This window comes from Aulostomus chinensis, chromosome 6 (genome assembly GCF_037954235.1).
Source record: "Aulostomus chinensis isolate RoL2024-O1b breed Wild chromosome 6, RoL_Achi_v1.0, whole genome shotgun sequence".
Classification (NCBI taxonomy): domain Eukaryota; kingdom Metazoa; phylum Chordata; class Actinopteri; order Syngnathiformes; family Aulostomidae; genus Aulostomus; species Aulostomus chinensis.
In genome coordinates, this window is record NC_141325.1 from 12,287,108 (window position 1) to 12,311,960 (window position 24,853).

At 41.1% G+C, this 24,853-nt stretch overlaps 1 protein-coding gene across 4 annotated transcripts in view; it reads left to right on the forward strand.

Moving 5' to 3' along the window:
• The window catches only part of LOC147260106 (homeobox protein orthopedia B-like), a 57,946-nt gene extending 34,462 nt beyond the window's left edge, over positions 1–23,484 (forward strand). For 2 of the 4 annotated variants that reach the window (XM_086206503.1, XM_086206502.1), the window contains exons 2-3: positions 19,654–20,048; positions 22,086–23,484. In XM_086206503.1, coding sequence (XP_086062629.1) covers positions 19,654–20,048; positions 22,086–22,589 — 899 coding nt within the window. In that variant the 3' untranslated portion in view covers positions 22,590–23,484. Of the gene's footprint in view, positions 1–8,813; positions 8,885–19,289; positions 19,381–19,653; positions 20,049–22,085 lie in introns of those variants that run through there. The other 2 variants (XM_086206504.1, XM_086206505.1) reach the window with 2 other exon arrangements.
• Positions 23,485–24,853: the final 1,369 nt, after the last annotated feature.

Consider the following 24,853-nt stretch of genomic DNA (forward strand, 5'->3'; position numbering starts at 1 on the left):
TGCTGTCTGTCCTAACACATTTACCTTAAGCCATCAGCACTCATTAAATGCCTGCTGGTGCAGGGAAACAAAAAGCTGCCTGGCGAGCCAATATGTGCCTCTGACACATCAGCCAATCCCCAGACAGTCCGCAGAGCCTGGCTGCACCACGGAATTCTCAAACATATTTTTCTAATTTATGGATGGATAATAAATCAACATTAAGGCTTGGACAACGAGTTATACATCAGAGGGAGATGGCTGCAAACTAGGCCACAATGCAGCAGAGGAGACCAGGCACACATCTGCACAGTGTGTGTCTGCGTGTATGTGTGTTTGTGTGCGTGTGTGTGGGGGTAAATATGTATGCATCTCCCTTGCCAGACTCAGTTTAACTTGAACTTCTAAGTTGGTGGAGATGCAAACATTTTTAATGTCACTGCTTAGGGGTGGCGGGTATGAATATTATGAATAGGAAATAAGACTATTAGGATTTACTACTGGAGGGATGGTGCTTTAAATGCTTCATAAAATTTAACACAGTGAAATATGCACGCGTTTGCATTTTAATGCCCATGAATTGGCCTTTCAAAGATGTGGTAGGTCACCGGTTCTGTCCCGTACCTATATGTGCTTTAACCCTGTATGAGTAGCCGGGTCTTAAGAAGGACCCTTGTGATGATTGATCCAACAAAACACCAAACTAACAAGTTACTGATCGTTTGTTACTGTACAAGGGTTACAGTTGTAACTACATTATACTCATAAACATATTTATTATAATGATGATAAAAAAAAAACCTGCACACAGTTAGACAAGTAACCAGTTTCACAACTAAGGAAGAGCAGAAGAGTTTAAATTTGTCAATGTAGAGTGGTAAGGTTCACGTTTGAATTGACCCATGCCTGGAAATGTATGCCATTACTTTTTTGCGACTGCACCAGTGTTTCTATAGTTTAAAAAAAAGAAAAAAATGTAATTTCAGTTGTAAACAGTAAGTACAAACTTATCAGTTACTTGTAAATTCAATACAGTTCACCTCTAAGCTTTCAGAAATATTTTATTTCCTCCGCTAGATGTTTTGCCAACTTTGCATTTTGTATCACAAAAATTGGATTTTCTGTTCAGTTTACTTCCTTGATTAAGGGCTGTGCATATATATCGTCCCATTTTTTGTAAAATGCTGTATTACAATAAAGTAACATCTTTTTTTGAACTTAGCAGGATGTTGTAGCTTTGCCCACTTAGCCGTTACATCCATATTAGTGAGGATTATTCATCAAAAATGTCATTGTATCAGTGTTTTGTGAAAACACCAATAGTCATCACTACAACATTGTCACAATAGCAATGTCGAGGTTGTTTTTTTTTTTAATGTGGGTTGTCCTGCCTTCATCAGAATCAGTACTCTGTAATGCTGATGTATTTCAATGAGTGCATTTTAGAGAACAAAGTTTGGTACTCGCCTCTGATACTTGCTTATAATAACACTACATGTGATTTTAAAGTCTTCTTTTTAAAAGAAAAAAAACCTGTTATGAGTGCTTTAATAAGAATAAAAGTAGAGTATAGAGTATTTTTTTATACCTGCATTTTTTTTTAATCTGAACATTTTTATTTCCTGTCGCTGCACCGCTGAGTTTGTTTCCCGTTGCTGACGTGCTTGTTGTGTTGCTGCTGAAGTGTTTGATGCATCATGTGGCTAAGTCAGAGTTCCACTCTAAAATTATTAGACCTAATCCTTCATTAACCTCCATTAGACTGATAGGAGGGTAAACCTAACGCCTGATTACATTCCGTGTGTGTGTGTGTGTGTGTGTGTGTGTGTGTGTGTGTGTGTGTACAAATGCAATGTGTTTGGATGTAGTTGTATATGAAAAATGGAACCTTATACATTTTTACCCCACTGTACATGTCTTCATTGTATTGATATACAGTGTGTGTGTGTGTGTGTGTGTGTGTGTGTGTGTGTGTGTGTGTGTGTGTGTGTGTGTGTGTGTGGAGTAGAGAAGGTTTGTCATTCATTAGAGTGGAGCACAATCAGAGCTAAACTAGCCATGGCGGCCTGACTCATTATAAGCTGAAGGTTTATTTAAAACCTCACACTGCCTCATTCCCAATCCACTCACCGCCATATGCATACAGTAATTACACAAGTGAGGAGGAGGAGAAGGTTAGTGAGCTGCTGGTGCTGTGTGTGCGTGCGTGTGTGTATGTGTGTGTAGATGTGTGTGAAAGACAGAGAATGGAGAGAGCGAGCGAGCAAGCATGCAAGCCTGTGTGTATGATTATTTTTCATTCCATGTTTCGCCTGAGTTCTGCCCCTATAACTGAGGATCTAATCAATCTGCCGGCTATTAAGTTTGTTAATTGATAATGCATACTAATTAGGCCTGGCTCCGTTACCACAGCGACGCCGAGAAGTGATTGTAGGCAAGAGTCCAAATGGACTTTTAAAGCAGAGAGCGTGAGGTGGATGTTATCAAGCCAGCTCTCTCTCTCTCTCTCTCTCTCTCTCTCTCTCTCTCTCTCTCTCACTCTCTCTCTCTCTCTCTCTCTCTCTCTCTCTCTCTCTCTCTCTCTCTCTCTCTCTCAATCACAAAAATCATTTCTGTCTACAGTTAGGTTGACAGTGTAACGCAAAAAAAAAACTCAGCAATTTTCAACTGAAATGTAACAACCACTCATCCAAACACCTTTAAACTCATCACTGCTGTTGGAACTCCATAATGCACACACACCAAAGGTTAATTGGTTGGTGAGGAAGGTGAAACACACACAGGTGTGCATGCACGCTTACAGACTCCTTGCTTCCTTTCTCAAAATGATAATACCCTTGGCATCTTTGAGCAAAATTACTTTGATCCATCATAGACGTGTATTTTAGCAGGTACTTTTCTACAAATACTGACAGTTTCGTACTTCCCTTTGTATTTAATGCTGCTTTGTACAACTTTTTGTCACAATTGTTAAGTTTGTCTGCAGTGCATAGAAAATATGGAACAAGGAAAAAAAATGTATATATTGAAAATATTGATGTTTTTCCAACATTTATAACTACTTATGATCAAATAAAAGAGACTAAACACTGACTATAGAGAAATCAGTCACAATATAGAAGTAGCTCTTAGCTAGTTAGTAGCTAGCTTTTATATCATATTCTTAACTATTGTACTTCAATAACACTGCATCTACAGAATAATCACAGCATTGGAAAATGATGATAAAAATTGTTCCATGGTTTAATGAGTTTACAGCGAAAAAAAATCCACATCTAAAAAAAATTAAGTCAGCTCGTCATCTTGTACATTTCACAGCACAGATTCAAGTAGCAGGTGTGTGTGTGTGTCTGCTTAACCTCTGTTTGTGTATCTCACATTCTCGCCATTTGTTATCACTTTTGTGAATTAGACGTAGACACACACACACACACACACACACATTCACTTTCACACATGCACACAAACCATTTATCACCCGCCCAAGACCCTGAATTATTATCGCTCTGGTTCAAGGTCAAGGAGATGCAGCAAGTAAATGGAAGTCTGAGAGGTCAGCGCCGTTTGATCTCTGTTTTCCTCCTGCTTCTTTCTGGAGCCAAAGGCAGAAATGTAATCACTGTCTTAAACACTGTCTCAGGTGTTTTATTTTGTTTGTGACAGGGGTGATAGAGACATTTCCTTCAGTCACCTCTGATAGGCCTCCTTCCCAACGCCTCTCCTCAGACACGCATTTGTGTCTGTCTGAATATCTGTGAGCACTTTTAGTGGGTAAATATGTACAGGAGTGACATTAAAGTTAGTCAGGACTTGTCTGTTTGTTTATTTGAAATCTATATGGACGTTATTGTGCAGAGCAGGATAATTACCCTCATTACCTCTTGATGAAGAGCTCAGCGAATGGTAATATCACTGATTTATCCTGCCCGCTTTGTCTTGTTGGCTTACACGCAGGACACTAACTCACCAAACTCTTCTGTTTTTCAGGTCTTGAGAGTTAATGATGACTAAATCACACAAAAAAATCAGTGGAATTGAGCCATTAGTTTTGATTGGTTGTTTTTGATCACCTGAACTTACATCTGAAGCAAACAGTTTTGCTAAACGGCTATAATTCCTCCACCGTTACTCTTTGCCTCTTTTTCTCACCGCCTGTCCTCTCATCATCCCTTCCTCTCTAAATGTGCATGTGTTGCATTCTTTGTGTGTATTCTCTGAGCACATGGCTGCATGCACACGCATTTTTTGTTTCTCTGCAAGTGTGCGTGTGTGTGTGTGAGAGTGCGTGTGTGTAGAGGGGGGCAGAGCAGCCAGCTGGGTTGGAGGGGTAATAAAGAAGGAGAATCAATAGGCCATGCAGTAGAGCCAAGGTGCTGCCATTTATCACAACGCCTCCCTGACTTCCATCATTCATCATGCCCAATGAGGCAGCAAATAGGAAAATGACTATTTGTATCAAACACATCTGCACTCATCCACTGAGGTATTTTATTCCCATTAACTCACAGAGTAGAATACGCCAGTTTCAGCTGCTGCTGCTGCTGCTGCTGTTGTTGCTGCTGTGTTTGTGTGTATGTGTGATTCTATTTGTTCAGGCTTGTAGTTGTAGATTCATTGGGAACACATTCATGGCTGCTGTTGTTTTTTCCCAGGAAAAAAAAAAAAGTGTGTGCTGTGAGCCCTCCGATCCTCGTGTTGGTGCATTTTGTCTCTCTCCCTCTCTCTCTCCCTCTCTCTCTCTCTCTCTCTCTCTCTCTCTCTCTCTCTCACTTGACCTCCTCTTTCCTTTCATCCACATTCCCTTGTTTCCAAATCTTCCTCTTTCTGAACCCATGGAGTGATGGTGCGAATAATATCTCATGGCTGTAAGGACCCATTACATTAAGCTTGCCTTTCATTTTCACCTATAAATTAGCCCCGACACTGGTCTGCCCAGGGGTTGAGGTGTATATCTGTAGAGTGTGTAGCCTGTATGGCTGTGGGGTGTAGAGGGGTGGACTGTGGTCATTATGGTCTAATATCCCATGAAATAGTGAAATTATTATGCAGCCTATTTTATGAGCTGCCTGTGAATATTAAAGAAGGATATTTTGCTTGCTATCCCTTCCATAAATCAATGTGACTGTGTTTGTTTTTGCAGCGCTTTATTCCCTCTTAATAAACCCTGCATGCTTGCAGTAATTCAGAGGCTTCACAGGCAGAATCGATCCACATTTTTCTCTCAGTGAATCCAATATCCAGATGTTCAGCAGATTTTGGTTAACAAAGCCAAAGAGCAGCTCTTAGCTAACTTGTTTGGCATTTGTCACCTGATTTTGACTTATTCTCCAGAAATTAGCTTAAAGTGAACCATCATTCTAATTAGAGGTGCAAAAGTATTCTTATTACATGAAGGTTTTCGTTTTCAGTCATTTATTAAAACAAATTCCTCTCATATGTATTTGTGTTTTTGTTTTGATTGAATAAAACAAGACCTAGGGAGACAACACGTGGCACTCTTAGACACTGTTATGATTTTTTTTTTATTTGCCACTCAAAAACAAAATGGACAGAACTGAATTTTTATTTGAGAAAGTAATTGTGGAGTTTATTAGTTACATCCTACATGTAAGCATGAACGTACAGTTCATGCTTACATGTAGGAACTCCGATACAGAGTTCACCTTCAATATCCTATTGACCTGATTATAGAATTATTAACTGTAAAACTTTAGCACATATTTATGTACATAAATACATACAAAATACATATTTAATACATATTCACATTTAACTAACATGAGGGCTTTAGGTACGGATGCACCAATAGTACTGGCACGTGGGCATCAATATGGACAGATGTGTAATTTTTAATATATAGGTATCAGTCCAATGGCTGATATTAATATGGGTCCAGCAGATCATGATCGGTTTCTTCTGCCACAGCTTTTCCAAAAGTTTCAGAAATGAGTCAAAAAAAAAATTGACTCGAATGCAACTTTTTTATTTGTCTTTTTCAGTGTGAACAAAGGGTTAATATATATTTTTTTAAACATGTTTTTACCAATATGGGCATTGGCAAATATGGGCTAAATGATTTGTAATGTATTATGTAAATATTGGCAAAGAATTAATTGTGGTGCTTCCCTAGTTTAATGGTCTCTGTAGGGAAAAAGGAACATTGTTCATCCTTACCTTCAAGTAAGTACATTTTTTTCGACAAGTTATGATACATGTATATTTTTTTTAATTTTAGCCTCAAGTATTGAAAAAAAATCTTTTCCATACACATATAACCACTGTAACCCCCCCCCCCCATGCCATCATTGCTTGCCCCATTAGGGAGCCCCCGACCTTAGGTTAAGAACCACTGCAATAACACACACAAGCACACACTCGGTGTGGCAAGACAAGACCATGCTAATCCTCACTGCTGCTGGTTTGAAGGAGAGTGTAATGTACCAAGGTCACTTAACACATCTATCTCTCAGACATTCATCAGGGCTCCAGCAGCAGCAGCAGCAGCAGCAGCAGCAGCAGCAGCAGCAGCCGCCGCGTCCCTCTTTTACTGCCCCCTGATATACGGCTCTCAGCGGGCTGGAGCTCTAATATGAGGAGGGCACGTGCGCACACGCGCACACACACACACACACACACACACACACACTACTATCACCAGGTAGATCCTTTGTGTAATATTACCCCACAAAGTGTCTTACATCAGGCACTTGAGCTCATCTTTTAAATTCTCCAAATATTTTTAATAATCTTAATGTGTGTGGGTGAGGTGTTTCCTCTTTTTGTGCAGCTTATATTTTACATTTGATATGCTAGAGATGGACCGAGGCAACTTGGGTTAACACCATTACCTACTCGCAGCCTCATAATCATTACTGATTGGACAAATTTCTAAAATTACCTTCTTTATTACCAATTACATAGAACACTTAGCTTTCTCAATATCAATCAGCACACTGTGATAATGCATAATTAAGTCTCACAGGCCAATCTGGATGAATTATCTAATATAAACCTAATGACAAAATCAAAGGCTTCTTAATAAAAGCCATACAATGTTGTTTGTTAACTGATGGAAAATGAAAAAGATGACCATGGCCCTTCCGTTAATGCTTAATAAATCAGTGAACAGAGCCATATAGCAAATTCCATTTCAGGCTTCATCACAAATGTATTTTCTCACGGCTGTCACGTTTGTATGGCTTCTAAATATCAATCAAAAATAATGTTGCAAGTATTTTTACAGTGTTTTATTTACAAGGCATGCAGTAATATTTCCTGCAGGGTGCTACTGTAAAGGTGGAGTGCAGGGAGACATGACACTGCCCTGCTTCCTCTGGGAGCTGCAGGCAAAGTCACCCAGCGCAAAGGGATGGCTTTCAGATTCATAAAATTCATAGATTTCTTCACAAATGGATGAACACAATTTCCTCCCAATTTCCTCATTATGCAAATATGCAAAATATCAAATCTAGACCAATTAGGGACAGCTACCGCTTCAGATTTACCGGTTTAAGCCGTAATTGCAGAAACCCTCAAATAATTACGCAGCTAATTGGGAATATTTGTGACAGATACAACAAATTCTCCCCACAAATTACATTTCATCCGAGGAACCACCGCGCCCCAGTGAAATCCTATTGGGGCTTAATTTCTCTTACATAATGAAAGGAACTGAAAACTTGTTATCGCATTTGAGCACTACGCAGCTTTGTAATGTGGAATGATCAAATAAATTAAGCATAAATTCATACATATTTCTCTAATCTCTTTCAAAGGCACTTTATTTGTGTTGGAAATAACTCCGGGTCGTTCCAATATGAGACATAATAGGCAGTTAGAGGGCGGGCGGGCAGGCGGAGGAGCCCGGGAGAGGAGGCATGCAGGACGTTTTCAGGATGCATGAGAGAGAATCACCTTCAAAACTTCAGCAGCATCTTTTAGTGAGCTTTGTCTTCTCTCTGCGGGCTTCCTCGCAGGTGACCCTCTCCAAGGTCATGAGGCCATCTGTGGAGGATACACGCACACACACACACACACACGTGCACACACACACACATTTCCACAAGCACGTCAACGCACATGCACATACACGCTCCATAAACGCTCAGCACCAGAATGGAGCTGGTCTATGTAAACAGGCAGTGCGCCGGCGGAGCGTAGCTGCGCCTATTTGTCAGAAAGCCTCATAAATACAATCGCTCTTGATATCTCCATCCCACATGACAATTTTTTTCCTCAAATGCGGTGCACCAATACAGAAATGTTCCACTGTGTGTGAAATGTTACAAATAAAAATACAGACATATATAATTTATTCCACACGTTTTCTTTTGTTCTTATATTTGTTAAAATAATAGCCTCGGTCATCTTCTAGAAAATCTCTGGGCTCATTAATCCCTAAATATTTGTCACAACCTTTTACATTTAACACCATATAAAACGTCTCATTAATTTCATGTTGTAAACACACTTCAAAATATGGCTCAGCAACACGAAAACAAGGTTCATCTGTCATATCTCTCATACTTACATGGATACACTCTTGTGCAGGTGTGATTACTTTGTCTTCTAGATTCCAGGTGCCTCTGTAACCTTTAAGAAGTGCCATTATTTCCCTCCAGTTCCTGCTATCAGTCACGTTGAGAGCCTGTCTAGTTTGTGGGCTGCTGCTGGATATCTCATTTTGTTTGGAGGAAATTCCCCCTTCAGTTATGTGATAATACAAACTGCTTATCCATTTGAACTGTGTTATTTATACAAGAAGAAAACAGGAATGTGTGGCCCACCTGCGCGTGTATTATTTGTTCATGTGCCGTGTGTGTGAATCCATGCAGGTGTGATTGATGAAAGGACAAAGTGTTAGCACCAGGGACAGGAAGTGGACCCGACCAGGGGAAGACTTGAGGTGTGCTCTGTTCCTGTCACAAGGAAACCCAATTCATCCACACACACCCCAACCCTCCTTCTCCTTGCACATTCCCTCAGCACCGTAGTCTATTTCAGTCTGTTTGTATGAGTAATCAGTTGACCCCAGAAACCCCCCACCCACCCCCACCTCCCCGTCCTCTCTGTAACAGACACACACTCCTCAGTCAGACCCGTTTATGCTGTGATTTTCTGGACACGACCGTCACTGACACCGGATAGATGGGGCTAATCTCAGCCGCAGGCAGACTGTCAGACAGCTTTGCTGAAGCTGGCTGTTTTGTTTTCTCCCCTCCGCCTTCTCTTTCTCTCAGCCTGTCACTCATACACCCAGAGTCCAATAAAATAGAAACACCTACACTAGGAAATATAACGCAAACCTACATAGGGATTCACTTGTCACTTTAGTTGTTTTTTTTTTTAATACTCCATTAATTACCATGTAAAAGATGATTTCCTCATTCTTATGTGTATTGTAAAGTATGGGAGGACAAAACTGTACATAATGTTGCACAATGCAACAAGAGCCCGTCCAACATATCGGGTGTGGCCGATGATTTCAGCAGATGTCGGCCTACCGTATCTAAACCTGTGTCAGAGTAAATCTTGCCAGTTTGATATTTTTAACAGAATGTAATGAAGAAAAAGATGTTTTGGGTAATTCATAATTATGTCATTTCCACAAAAGATTATTATTACCAAAGTGCACTAATGTCATTTTGGACAGTTACGTTTATTAAAATGTTCCTCTTTATTCCATATCTTTTTTGATTCAGTTTTTGAAAACTGTGTTTTAGGAATCATTACCAAAAAAAAAAAAAGAATAATGCCAGATATATTGATTTAAAAAAAAATTGCAGTCACTATTATTAGCACCAGCATCATTGAATATGACTACATTTGAAGTGACATTACTGTAGTGTTTATTGTTAAACTGTAAATTATCCCTCCATCTCTACCACAAATTGTTGATAACATTTAAGGGATTACTGCAAAAAATAAAAAAAATATCCATTATTTATTTCTGCTTATGTCTACATACAGGAATTTTCTTGCTACCTGATACTGACATATCTGCAAAACCCTGTATGGCTCGCTTCTTAAATACAAATCAAATACACCGTTTACCAGTTAACAAACATGGCTTGAAAACCGCTTATTGCAAATACGAGTTACACAAACACTCCTGTATTTTAAGTTTGCATAACTGAAATAGTGTGTGCGTGTGTATGTGTGTGTCGTCTCTAATACCCTGTTAATTGCCTGACAGTGTTCCCACACACACCTCTGCTAATGTTCCGCTTGCTATTCAGTCTGCGGCCTGCTGCCTGCCTTCCTCCTCCTCCTCCTCTTCCTCCTCTCTCCCCTCAGTACGGATTGTTCCGTTACAATAGCAGCCAGCCTCAGTCACTAATTAACCTACCTCACCAGCATTGTGATCAGGTTCTGGTATGAACTTTTAGTCAGAATTATTATGAGGATGTAGATGTGAAAGCGTCACAGAGATGCATCATGGCTGGCGGTGACCTACAGAGGAAGGTACCTGCATGTGCTTTTACAACTTCAGCACCCTGGACAGCACATACACACCTTTTTATTTAACTCCAAAAATGCCAAGAGTCTCCTATCATCACCGTAGTAAGACCCAGTATTTTCCCCGGGATCCTGACAGACGTTGCTTGTAGGTCTCTTTTCTCTCGGAGCGTGCCGCCACTCTCATTACACACGCTGATTAAAGCATAGATTAGCCAGCAGTGGCCCTGCGCGCTCCTCACCAGCAGCTCGCTCAATATCAATTAGAGGCTGCGCCAAAAGCAGCATGTCCACCGGTGGCCCTCCGTCTCCTGCTTCCAGACTCCTTATAGCACTGGCAGTCCATGTTTTTTTTTTCTTCTTCTAAGTAATAATAAAAGGAGAAAAATAGATCAGCTTGGGAGTGGGAGTAACAATCACCAGGCGTGAGGGAGACATGAGAAAGGACAGCCTGGGTAGTGTGAATCAAATATAGGCTACTTTTATGCAGCCTCAGATCCGGAAGATATACAGAACCCGTACATGTCACAGGTTCAACTCAAGAAGGGAAATAAAGAAGTCACTTGGGCCTATTAGTCAAGGCAGCGTAGACCTACCTCCGAGGAGTTCATTTTGGAAATAATGATATAGATAAAGAATGAGAAAGCCTTTCAACCCTACATCAGTAAGTCGTTTCTGCTAAGAGAGAATTAATTCACATTTCTCCTTTTCTCTGACCTCCTTGTCTGGCTAGAAATGAGGATAATAGAAGCTGATTTCATTTATTGACCACATTAGCTGAGATATTTCTAAAGCCTTCTTTTTTGTTTTTGTTTTTGTTTTTTTTAAAAAGGAACACATAAAACAAAATTGCTTAAGGGTATTATAGTCTGAGTCATATTCAATTAGAAATGACATTCACTCTTTTTTTGTCACCCTAATAAAATATAATAATCGGGTTGTTGGTGTTTTTTTTTTTTTTATAAAGATGCTTGATTTAGAAGTAAAAGAAAAACATCAAGTGTATTACTGAAACCTGATCTCTGACTGATGGACAAACGTATTTATATTTCAATCTACATCATTTCATGCCTATTACAGCACTTATCCCTGCCATGCCTATTGAGGGTCACTGTGAAATTTTCAATTATAATTGACTGCCAATGCAACAGCAGAAACTTTGATTGGCTTTTTACTGAGAAAAAAAAAAACCCTCCCAACCTTTTTATCCTGCATATTTAACTGCAGTGAAGTTCGCCCCCTGCACCATCTTGTCCACTAACAGACAGGCCGTCCAATTAAAAGTGGCCATCGATTATAGATAGCTGCCTGCTGGCGTATGAGGGAGACAATGTTGGATGCTATGCCACTGCCAATACAGGCCGTAGGTAGCCATGCACTAACCAGAGCTGACACCAGCATATTAGATGTGGACTGGGTTAATTCACCTGCACTTGGCCCCTGTGTTGGCTCTATAGCGCCGCTGGTTTATCTGCCCAGTCTAAATGCTGGTCATTAAGGTGCTTCCAGCAGCCATGATTGGTGCAGAGGGGTTCATATCATTGATTACAAATCCTAGTTGTTTCCATTTCTTTCCTTTCACGCGCGCAGCCGTCATGCGCACATTAGTTTTCTTCAATAAACTGCAAATAACAATTTTGTCATTATAAATTATATTTCAGAGTCTAAAAATGATGTAAAATTTTATATATATATATGTGTGTGTGTGTGTATATACATATACATACACACACATATACATATACATACTGTATATATATATGTATGTATGTGAGTGTGTATATATGTATGTATATATAATGTATATATATGTGTGTGTGTGTATACATATAATGTGTATATATATATATATATATATATATATATATATATATATATATATATATATATATATAATGTATGTATATAACTCGAATATGTAGCACAGTGAGTATATGTGTGCTAATTTGTATGTGAAAAAAGTCCCGTAGCTCATATTATCACTTGTCATTGCGTGTGAAAGCCTCTGAACCTCATTCCAGGGTTTTTTTTTTTTTCCCTCTCCTATTTTCCAGCAAGCTGCTTTTCCATTAGCGTTGGGAAAACACGATGGCAGGTCCATTTAAAAAGCCTGCGCTCCACCCTTCCCATAAGCGCCTCCGCTGCAGGAAAATAAGAAATTAAGAGCAGGGCCCGTTTCATCATCAAGCCCCCCAAACACAGACACCGACGGAGGAGCGCACTGGCAGCGGGCGGGACAGGGGAGCTTTACCTTAGCATATGTTAACTATTACATGATGTCTTGATGGAACACAACGAAATGACTGGTAATTGACATAAAATATGACAAAGTGTTGGAGTCTTTGTGAGGAAAGCGTCGCGTATTACGGCGTATCAGCTCCGTAATGTGACTGATTAATGGAAGATCGGCCGCGCACTCACTCAGCTGATTCTGTGAAAAATGAGTTTTGTGTTGTCATTCCGACAAGCCGGCAACCACGGCCGGAAAAGACTATTAGCCGGAATCATTATCAATAGCCATATTTTCAAACTCTATTATGGCAATCAGGCTAGAATTTATTCAATAGATTTAGTTCATTTGGTTGTAATTGATAAATAATCAAAATTTATCAATGTACTTGCACACATTTCACTAACAATCAGGGAAAACTGCCCCATTTACCAGCTGACTTGGTCCAAATTAGAGCTAAATTGATGATCAATTAATCTTGGGAGGGGTAGTGCGCTGTGTTTAGCAGAGGAGCAGCAGAAATGTGGTGGAGTGGATGGAGAGGTGGGAGGAGAGAGAGGGAGGAGACGAGGAGAGGGTGATAAAGAGAATGGATGGATGCAAAAGTGCGGGATGTGTGTGGAGTGAGAGACGAGGAAGCTGCGGGGAGTTATGGATGCTGTATGTGTTGTATTACTCAGACATCTGTACTTGTGTGTCTGTGCGTACACACACATATATATATATATATATGTATATGTGTGTATATATGTGTGTGTGTATATATATGTATATGTGTGTATATGTATGTGTGTGTGTATATATATATATATATATATATATATGTATGTATATTTATATATATATATATATATATGTATGTATATTTATATATATATATATATATGTATGTATATTTATATGTGTGTGTGTGTGTGTGTGTGTGTGTGTTGTTTAGGCTATTAGGGATGTTAAAGTTAAACATTAAAATCGAAACCCTACAGTCCAAGGTTCAACAGGCACGTGAACCGCCATTTTTGTAATGTTTGTTTGTTTTTTTGCTTCCAGGAACCAAAAATCTTCATAGATCGTTTGTATCCCTACACGCGCACTGGAGGGTCACAGCTCCACCGTGGAATATTTCTATTAAATTGTCGAATATTTCCTAGTATTTGATCTTTAATTGTTAATAATAATGAATTCTTTATTTTATTCTGATAGATAAGTGAGTTTAAAAAAAAACCAAGACACCCAAAAACCATGATCTTAAAAATGTGTAATTAACTAAACCATGCATTTTGTGAACATTTTTACTAGTTAGTGTGTGTGTGTGTGTGTGTGTGTGTGTGTGTGTGTGTGTGTGTGTGTGTGTTTATAAAATAGGGCTGAATTGCCAATTTAATTAACACAGTATTTTTACCAGATACCTTCAAATTAATATCTTGGCACTAATGACTTTTGGTTCTTTCATAAAATACTAACACAATTTTAAATAATAAATAATCACTGATAATGTGTGTATGACCATATGAAGACTAACATTAGGACGGACTAGTGTGGTAATTTCACAATTTCCAAACATAACCATAATGCAGCCCTTCACACCAAATTCAACACTCGTCCTGTATCACAATGTAATTAAATTTGAAAACTGAGATTAGATCTAATCTGCTTTCACAATATTGATATTACACTGATATATCACCCAACCCTAAATGTAGTACATGTATGTGTGAGTTCCTGTGTCTCCCTGAGTGAGTGAGTCTCACACTTGAAGTACCAGGTAGATCAAGTTCGGCAAGTCACAGTGGGCAAGGTCAAAGAGACTGATCCCATTTATTCTTTAATTTGCTGAGGCATTAAACTGCATGACGTGGCTTTGCTGCAGTTTGATAATTACCAGCACATGTTTCTAATTTCAAGCTACTCAGGGACACTACTGACCCAAGTCCTCCCCTTTGTCTGGTATTATAGGTGCCCGAGTGTGTGTGTGTGTGTGTGTGTGTGTGTGTGTGTGTGTGTGTGTGTGTGTGAGAGAGAGAGAGAGAGAGAGAGAGAGAGAGAACATTATGTATGTCTGTTTACTACAAGAATAATGACAAGTTATGCTCACCGGTGATTAAATCATAAATAGATGTGACATATCTTAATCACCTGCATTCAGGGACATTGTAATCTAAACATAATGCAGACGACATCAAGTCCACAGCACTTTGGAAGCTGGATTCAAAGTTGTTTTCAGGTGTCGGTGCAGGAGTCGGTGCTGGCAGTGTGTCCGAGGCTGGCTGGCACCTGTAATATAAGGCACTCATTACCTTAAATGATGCATTACAGCTTCCTAATGATGGAGCCACAGTAATGTGCCTAACTAATGACCAGACTTAAGAAAGAACATATTCTAATAGTTGGAGCAGAACTGGAGGCAAAGTCAAGGTGTCAGAGAGGAGAAGGGATTAAATCTGTAGACCGCCGCTTGTGTCATGTAAATACAATAGATTACAAGCTTAATTAATACTCTGACCCGCTTAGCTAAGTAATACCCTCTGTTTTAAATGTGAGCAAATAGGTTCATCAAGTGATTGAGCATATTTATCCATACAAGTGTAAAGCGCCTGACTGTCAAAGAATGAAAACATACAGTAGGTTTATGGTTAAGTGGAATCAGCTTTTAAATCAGATTGTATTGCAAAACCTCTGCGGATGCTGTCGCCTAATAAACTGTCAAAACAGATCTCACAGAGGATTTGTTTTGCTGCTGGCCTTTAAACTCTGTATTTCCAAAATGTCTACTTTTCAAAAAGAGAATAACAGCCTTGATTTTAAAAAAAATCTATAGATTATTTTTTTTCTAATATTTTGTGAGTTTTGAGGAAGGCGGACTCAAATATGAGTGGCATGCGGAAGAATTTATTTTATTCATATATATATATATATATATATATGGCATTTAGAACTATGGGGTGTTGTCAAGTTTCAGTGATCAAATACTGATTATTTGGGAATCATCTTATATCTTCATTAGAAAGCACAACAGCGGTTGTAAGTCACCAGCATCACTGGCCATAATTTTCAGTGACTGGATGGGATGTTTATGACCGCCACCTTTCAGACAACTACATGTTAAATTTTAGTAATCTCCCCCCCCCCCCCCACATTTATGGTTATTTTATGGATAATGGGTGATTAAAAGTGCCAGGATATCACAAATGTGTGTTGTTTTTTAAATAATGCTCAAGATTTTGAGAGCTAATTGTATAAGGACAATAATACTGAGACATAATTTTACCCCTACATTTCACCCATAAACAGACATGTCATTAAAGTCCTAAATATAATATTGCATGGTTTGGTGACAAATTTCCTGGGTCTAATGTTCAAAAACCCAAAGGAGTGACCAGAAGAGCTCAGAATGTAACACGTTTGGTGAAGGTGCGGGCTTTTTCCTCAATAAACCGAGCCAATATTGGAAGCAACAATCCCAATTTCTACCTGATAATGAGGCACTGAAGGCACCATCACTTTATCAATAACCTGAGGTTGTTCACATCTTCAACACCTCAGCGTGGCTCACCTAGTCACGGCAGACACGGCGAGACGTTTTGAGGCTGCTGTTTTCTTAATGACACCTATTGTGGCTTTCATTGCTATTTTTAATAACCCATCCAAGCACACATCCCCAACACGCACGCATGCATGCACTCACGCCACCCTCTCCGTGACACACGCCTCTTCTCCGTCATTAAGGAAATCGCTCTTCTTTGCTGATTATTTTATTTGAAGCCGTGATTACCGCCCGGTACACCAGATCACGCAGTAACGGAGACCAGGCGGAGGGCAGCGGGCCTAATTTGGCTATGAGATGCGCAGGGTGGTGCAGCCGGGCTGGGTGGCTGAAGAGGGAAGCCTCTAATGGGTTTGTATGGCTCTCCGTTCTCGCTTCTCTCTGCTTCTCTCGGGCTCGGATGCAACGCACTTATTGGTGTGCTTCTTATTCCTACGACTGTCATCAAATCACCGCAAAAAAACATCACCCCCCCCCCCAAAAAAAAAAAAAACTTACAATGCGATTTGTTAAGAGTGACGATGTAGATGGAACATCGATTTCCCCTTTAGATTTCTATAACTGGGCGAATGCAGATGCCTGCGAAGCGATGCGAGCTTTAAACATTGGAAACAGGCAGGATCTTCTGCTGCAGCTGCCTTCTGTTAGACGATGCTGTTCTGCAAAGGCCCATATGAGCAATGGATTTAACGCAGTTTGATTGCTAAAAAAGCGCGGAGATGGTCGACACGGAATTGTTGATCTTTGAAATTGCTCTACAAAATTGCATTTGTTTTTGGTGCGCTTCCATTAAAAGTGTCTCCTCGCGTGTAAACAGCCGTTCTGCACTCAGATGCGCCGCATTAACCCGGGAGGATTGTATGTGAGCGTGTGTTTTTACTGGGGAAGATTGATGTGGTCCAGTTAGGGAGGCTGAGTGAGACATAGACCCATTTGAAGTGGGTTCCTCTTATCAATAAAGTTACTGCCGGAGGAGTGGACAGCTGCACAACACTCGCGCTGACTGCACATTGTTACTGTTTTGTATTCGAATTATTATTACTATTATTAGTGCGCGCATTTGTACATCTTAAATAATAGATGATACAATTACATTTCAGATCGTAAATAAATAGATAGTAAAGATACTTTGCCTTTTTTATTACAAAATGCTGCTTAAAATTCCACTTTCCCACAGACTTATTATTATTATTATTATTATTATTATTATTATTATATCAATGAGTATTTGATATTAAAAACCTAATTTGTTTGCGTTGTTGATCAAATTAAATGAATTGAAAATAATGAAAATGAATTGAATAAAGCCATTAAATCTGTCTTGAATTTGAATTCCTTGAGCGTCATTTATATCTACTTGGCTCTTTATTCGTAGGCAAAATTAAGTAGTACTATCATTTAACCTTTATGTATATTTTCCTCGTGTATTGGCAAATTATCTTGGGAAAAAAATGCTTGTATGAAAGTCAAAGTTAGAAGGAGAGTTGAATTGAATGGAAGGAGATCCAACGTCCTCCGAAGCCTATGGAGCATCAGTACTGCCGGCCTCACAACTCCAAACCAACCGACTCCCCTCTCCTGCTCTTTAGTCTGCACCTGTGAATCAAAGGAGTCGAGCTCTGCTGCTGCTGCTGCTGCTGCTGCTGCTGATTGCATCTCCTGAACCTCGTCTCAGCGGACCATGATGCACCAGTCCATTTCCTTAAGTTTTCACGCTGTGCCACATGTAGGCGAGTTCCCTGCATCTCGACAGATTGCGGTTGAGGAGCATAAAAGATGAGCTGTCTCCGTGTGGTGCAGGAGGAGGAGAAGGAGGAGGAGGAGAGAGGAGTCCTCGCTCGGACGCCTCCTTTGTGCGGCTGCAAAGAAACCTATTTAGTCCCAGGCGGTGGTCTATTCACCAGGCTCACCCTGACATCTGCCAAAAGCCCTCTCTAACCAGCACTGTCTGGAGAAGCAGTGCGGATCAATGGCTGTCCTGTTAATTGTATAATAGACCTACTTATGGACTACTGCTAAAGGGGGCACAATCGTTTAGGGTCCACCACGTCTGATTCTGTTCCAACCAAACAGGCCTAAATACCTCTAATTGCGCTCGCCTTGATGAAAAGTCGATGGGAGTTAAAGCGGCCTATCACTAACAGAGCTTAAATCCATCTGTACTCGTTTATTTATTTATTTCCTCGATTTGTCTCCACAAATCACCTGCCATGGGGGAATGGGAGCGATATTTGTTTTGCTTGGGATTCAAGGACGGGAGGGAAAGGTGGGGGTGGGTGGTGGTGTTGGTGGGGGGGGGGGGGGGGGCTCTGAGGTTCTGAATGAGGCCTGGCTTTGGAGGAGCTTCTCTTATTCTCTTTTCACTATCACTAAAGTGATCGAAGCGACTCTTTATTATGAATATACAACTTAATCAGGCTGAAAACGAAGAGAATTTATGGCATATATTGCATTACCCCTTCATAAAGAAACGCTTTAATGTGAATTTGTGATCAGGTAATTATTACAGTACAATTATCGGGGGCTTTGATAGGACTAATTCTCTAACGGGGATGCATTTGTTGGCTCCTGCGAGCTCCCTTGAAGCAAAACAAACAAACAAACAAACAAACAAACAAAAACATCAAGCAAATATTTTCCATGTAAATTCATCCCCAAACAGGTGTCCCGTCATGGCGCAGCCTATATGAGATTAAGCAAACGCATTAAGATGTTTAACGTGGAATAATTTGAGCATGAAAAGCTAATAAATCAGAGGATGAAATGGCAGAGGATTGAATTGTAGTGTTCGCCTGTGAGGCTGCGCGCGCGCTCGTGTGGCGGGCGAGAGCGCGCAAAATAAGGAGGGGGGGGGTTGGAGGGGGGAGTCGCTGACATTTCCAGCCTCCTCCTCTGATTGGCTCTTATTTGAGGAAGCTCACGGGTTCTTTCAACTAATAAGCGCCTCCCCGTCGTTCTAAGGGGCATTATAATGCAAGGGACCTCCTTTTTTATCCACAAACCGAATTTTCGTTCATTTAGGCGATATATACTTTTTAAATTGTCCCAAAGTTGTAGGATTTTTCCGGATCGCGTTTCGCCCTGGAGCGGTACGCCATGCTCTCGCACGCCGACCTCCTGGATGCTCGGCTCGGTGAGTTATCATCACTAAACTCCGGCCCTAAACTCCACTGTAAGATTTCAACTTCTTGTTCAACCTTGTGAAGTGATGAATGGAGTGTGTGTTTAATGGCGTTAACGGTTAAGTGGTTTATCGTCGTTGTTGTTGCTGTTGGAAGCTTCGTAGTCATTTAGCAGAAATTAAGTTTTGACAGCAGAAATGCGATTAAGGTTCAAATGATGTAAAGTTAATTTTGTTGTTTGTGCAGTGAATCGTAGATTTGAAGATTCGTGCGCTTTAAGGTTTGCTGTTCACTCAAAGCCTCTTTCCTCCCCATCCTCTCAGGGATGAAGGATGCTGCAGAGTTACTCGGACACCGAGAGGCTCTTAAGTGCCGGCTGGGTGGTGGGGTGCCAGACCAGGGGCACCCGGGAGACATGGCCCCTGGTTCTGACTCTGTAGAGGGAACCACTCTTCTGCCAGGAGAAGATATCGCCACTGTGGGATCCAACTCAGCCGGCATGCCGGTTAACGGGAAAGAGCAGGAAAAGCAACAGCAGCAACCACAGCAAAGCTCTGGTCAGCCCACCAGTCAGCAGAAACAGAAGCGGCACAGGACGCGCTTCACCCCGGCGCAGCTCAATGAGCTGGAGCGCAGCTTCGCTAAGACCCACTATCCTGACATCTTCATGAGGGAGGAGCTGGCGCTGAGGATCGGCCTCACCGAGTCCAGAGTTCAGGTTGGTGCAGTGTGGAGGATTTTACAGGCTGTGGCGTAAAAAAAAATAAAAATCTCAGCATCCATTACGTCAGATGCTCCAGGCTGGGATGTTTTGATGAAATTATTTAAAAAAAAACAAAACAAAAAAACGCCACCTTCAGAGCTTCATGATCAAACTCGCTGACTGCCATGGAAGCGACATCTTTTACTTGACATAATCACACAGTCCAGATGGAACGGCCCGTTCGTGATCTTGTGACATTCCACTAATTGTTTTGTGAAATATATCAGACGAGTACAGTGATTTAGAAATAATGACATAAACCGTTCACATTCTACCTGCGAGTGAGAATTATTTCGACTGTGGAAACCACGTCTCTGCCCGAGGGGCTGAAACTCCTCACCGGCGACACGTTCACTGACCGTGAAGCAACACGTGCAGGTGGAATACTACAGTAGCGAAATCCAACGTTGCGTGACCAAAATTATATTAACAGCCTCTTAATTAAAGGAATTGCCGTATAAAATCACCTGCCTATTAACAGAAACATCCGGAGGTTGACAAGTCTCAATTTGAGTAGTGTTGATTTCTTTTTCTTTTTGCTTTTTGCTTTTTGCGTTCATGTAAAATAAGATCTGAAATAAAAACACAATACTACTGAATATAATAAGAATATATAAAAGTAACATTCATCTAAATTTCCGGGATATTTTTTTTTTCACATTTATATTTTAGAGGCTTCAACTTTTCCCCCCCAAAAAAACCCAAAACATTAAGCCGATAATAACGTTAATTTAATTTTCTAGTTTTTGTTCTCGTGAAATCCGTGCACAAAAAAACGGTCCTCTATAGGTATTTATATATTATTACTCTATAAACACACCACGCAGGCGCCAAATAAACCAAACACATTATCAACCAATTTCAGTCTTATTTACAACAGTGAACGGGTTATTAACAAGTGATGTGAAATTCATGCAAATGATCCCAGTGAAAGCAATAAAAACCCAGTGCAGTCATCAGTCACCTTAATAATCAATTCTTTATTCCGTCTACGCGGGATCAAACCGGTCCCGGTTGCTGTTGGTAAACATTAGCGCGCCTCTTGTAGGAGCAGCCTCCGGTGGGCGTGTCGGTCCTCTCCGTTTAAAATGCTCCATCAGCGACGTCTTAATAGGACTCAAGAATATATTGTACTTTTTTAATGGAATGAGAAATTGCATTTTCTTTCGCCCGGGGTGTAATGGGTTTGGGCGACGTTTCACGGATGGCTGAGCGGAATGAGAGCGAGATTTCACTTTTAATACGGAGGCACCGATTCACGGGCCTCGCGCGCGCATTAATCACGGCCCCCGAGGATGATGAAATCTTTATAACGCTCGGCTCCTTGTTTGTGTGTTAACGGTCCGGATTGTGTACAGCCACGTTGGCCGTTTGTTTAATACATCTATTGCTATCTAGATAGATAGAGATATATTTTACAATATTTAAGTTTTTTTCTCTTAGTTGAGCTGCTTTTTTTAAATCTTAGAGAAAAAAAAACTTCAACTACAAGACCACATCAATCAAACACCGATGCGTTCGTGAAGATGCAAATCTCGGCTGCTGTGGTAGTTTGTGGTCAGTGAAACGTACAGTTCGAGTTTCGAAGTAGCTGAGTGGTTTGGTGTTTAGAGATTCATGCTTTTATTGGATAATAACACTGATCTTCAGTTCTGACGTGCAGTGGGATCTATGCATTGCGCGTGCTCTACTGCACCCTGCCAGATCCCAGGTGTGATCACTGGTCCTGGATTATTGTGGCGATCATCCCAACTCCAGCCTTTGTCTATCACAGTCTCACTGTTACACATAGATTAGGTTTTGGAGTCTGTATTACATCACACTCTGGCGAGCTCGTGTGTAAAGGTATTTTCCACACGTCCAAATAACAGGTAGTGCTAGGCGCGCACACACACACACACTCACACACTCACACACACATATTTCGCCGTGTCAAGGTTTTCTCTCGGTCCGCCCACCTGGTGGCTCACGGTTGCGTGTGTCTGTTTTCAGGTTTGGTTCCAGAACAGACGTGCTAAATGGAAGAAAAGGAAGAAGACCACAAATGTGTTCCGCGCCCCCGGGACGCTGCTCCCAACGCCTGGCCTGCCGCAGTTCTCTGCCGCGGCCGCTATGGAGAACAGCCTGTGCTCCTTCCACGCCAACGACTCTCGCTGGGCCACGGGGATGCCGGGGGTCTCTCAGCTGCAGCTTCCCCCTGCCCTGGGTCGCCAACCGGGCATGGCGCAGTCGCTTTCACAGTGCAGCCTGGGCCACGGCCCACCACCCAACTCCATGGGTCTCTCCAACGGCCTATCCTCCAACGGTTCGGGTCTGCAGTCCCACCTCTACCAGTCACCTTTCCCTGGAATGTCGGCTTCTCTCTCCGGCCCCACGAACGTATCGGGCTCCCCGCAGCTGTGTAGTTCCCCGGACAGTGACATGTGGAGAGGGACAAGCATCGCGTCACTGCGACGCAAAGCTCTGGAGCACACAGTCTCCATGAGTTTCACTTAGTGACTTTTCCAAACACACCCCACCTGGTACCCCCCCCCCCCCACCCCACCCCGTTCCTTTTTTCTGTTTTTATTCCCACTATTTAGATCAAAACTGTTCATGAGAGACTGTATGACATCACCTAATGACAAAAAGTGATGGAAGGAAGGAAAAAAAAAACAAGAACAACATCTTGGGATCGGGGTTATTTATCTTGTTTATTCAAAAATAATTTTATCAACTATTGATGATAAATACTATTGTAATGATCGCTAGACTGGAGGCCCTGATGACCCGGAGCCTAACAATCGTCGTACTTACATTATCATCGGGCGTCTTTAAACGCTGCTGTTATTGTGTTCAGGTGAAGTTGTGTTATATAACGGTTATTTATGAAGACCGGGTATACATTTTCTTTTCTTTCTTTCTTTATTCATTTTTGGAAACTGCCTCGCACACAGGCTTCATACTGTAGGTGGGCCTACTGTACCGAGCTGCGTCCCAGGCGTGCACCGTGCATGTTGATGGAACGCTCGGATTATCACGGGAGAGAGCGGTGCCCACTCAGATCGAACACTTTTAAAACAGGCGACCCTCAGTCTCGGTTGCATGAGACGGCAACAAAATCTACCAGGAGGAAGAAGAAGAAGACGGAAGTAAAAAAAAAAAAAAGCAACAACAAAAAAAAAGATAATTAATTTTAAAAAAAGAAAAGAAAAAGAATATTCAACGATCTTTCAATAGGTCTACTCTGTTTTAGGATGTTTTGTGTAGATAAAACATTCTTGCTATGTACCCGCTGGTCTTTTTTGTGACATGTTTTAACTTATTGTATGTATACTTGACACATTTCTTAAATGTTTGATCTTAACATCGAAATGCATCACATTGACGGGTTTGTACCAATTTAAAAATGACAAACAAATAAAAGTAATTTTCAAGAATGTCGAAACAAGAATGATTCATGTCTCCATTAAATTGATAGGATAGGAAAGATTATACTGCTCGCTATTTTTAAACATCTAATTGGAATTTTACAATGAATTTGGAGGATATCAATCACATGGAAAAAAAAGAAGAAGAAGAAGAAGGAACAATAGGCTTCTCGATCGCTATATTTAAGGTGTAATTTGCGGGCGTGGGCTTTGTTGCTCGGTGACCGATAGGATTTGCTCGCGAGATGACAGGGTTAAAGGGTTTATGAAGGGTGAGCGGTCCCACGGCGGCAGACAGCGGCGGTAAAGATGTCAGAGCTCTGATGTGACGGTCATTGCCTTTAACCATGACGGTCATCCCACTGAGCTGAGGAATGGACTCTAACCGGATCACAAGCTTGTGTGTCTGCAGTTTCTGTCTTGTACTCAGGTCGAATTGCCGGTACTGTGTAGGATCCTACAATTACAACCGCAGCTGACGAGTTGGGCGGTAGTTACGTCGCAGATATCTTCAACCTAACTGTTCTGTTTGTCGGATGCAAGAAGAGGTGAAAAAATAACAAGTTCCAGAGAGGCTTTTCCAGATTAGTTCAGAAAGGGTGTGTTGGTCGCTCCTCTATCTGACACACATCCTACTGGTTACACACCGGCAGGGAGAACCGGAGCCACTCACTTCCGGGTTGGTGGCCAAAATCAATCTGTAGGTTATAAATTGGCCAAATTATTTAACCACCATTAAATACCATTATGTTTTAATTTCAACATTGTGGTTCATTATTAGATTTTTTTTTTGCATGATTTGTGCTGCCTGAAATCATCAAAAGGTGAATAATATGTCATTTCCCCTTTTTTCTTTTTTTTGGGGGGTGGGGCAAACCGGAAGTCCAGTTTTCATCGTTTCATAGCAGTGTTTCCTGAGACCAACTAGCTGACTTCAGTAATTGCCTACCTGTTATTTGGACGCAACCTGATCACTGGTGCGTTCACAGACGCAGGGGCCGGTGGGAAGATTTGGGTCCTCAAAATCTCTCGGTGCGCACCTGCATCCGTGTGCGTCAAACCTCGCGTCCCCGCGCACGGATCGATAGATTACGTGACTATCACGAACTAACGTGAGACAGGTTAAGAAGCGACGTGCCTCTTACATTAGACTTTAGACACTTGAAATGATGCAGCCCTCATAGAAAACTGATATTAAAAAGCATTTGCAACCAAACTTAAAATAACGAATTCTTCCAAATGTTATTATTTATTGATAATGGGTGAAGGAGAAGCCTGAAAGTTGCCGTTTTAGTAGCCCATCTTTATAAAGCCAAAACTTAGTTAAATGAATGAGTTGACATGTGTTGA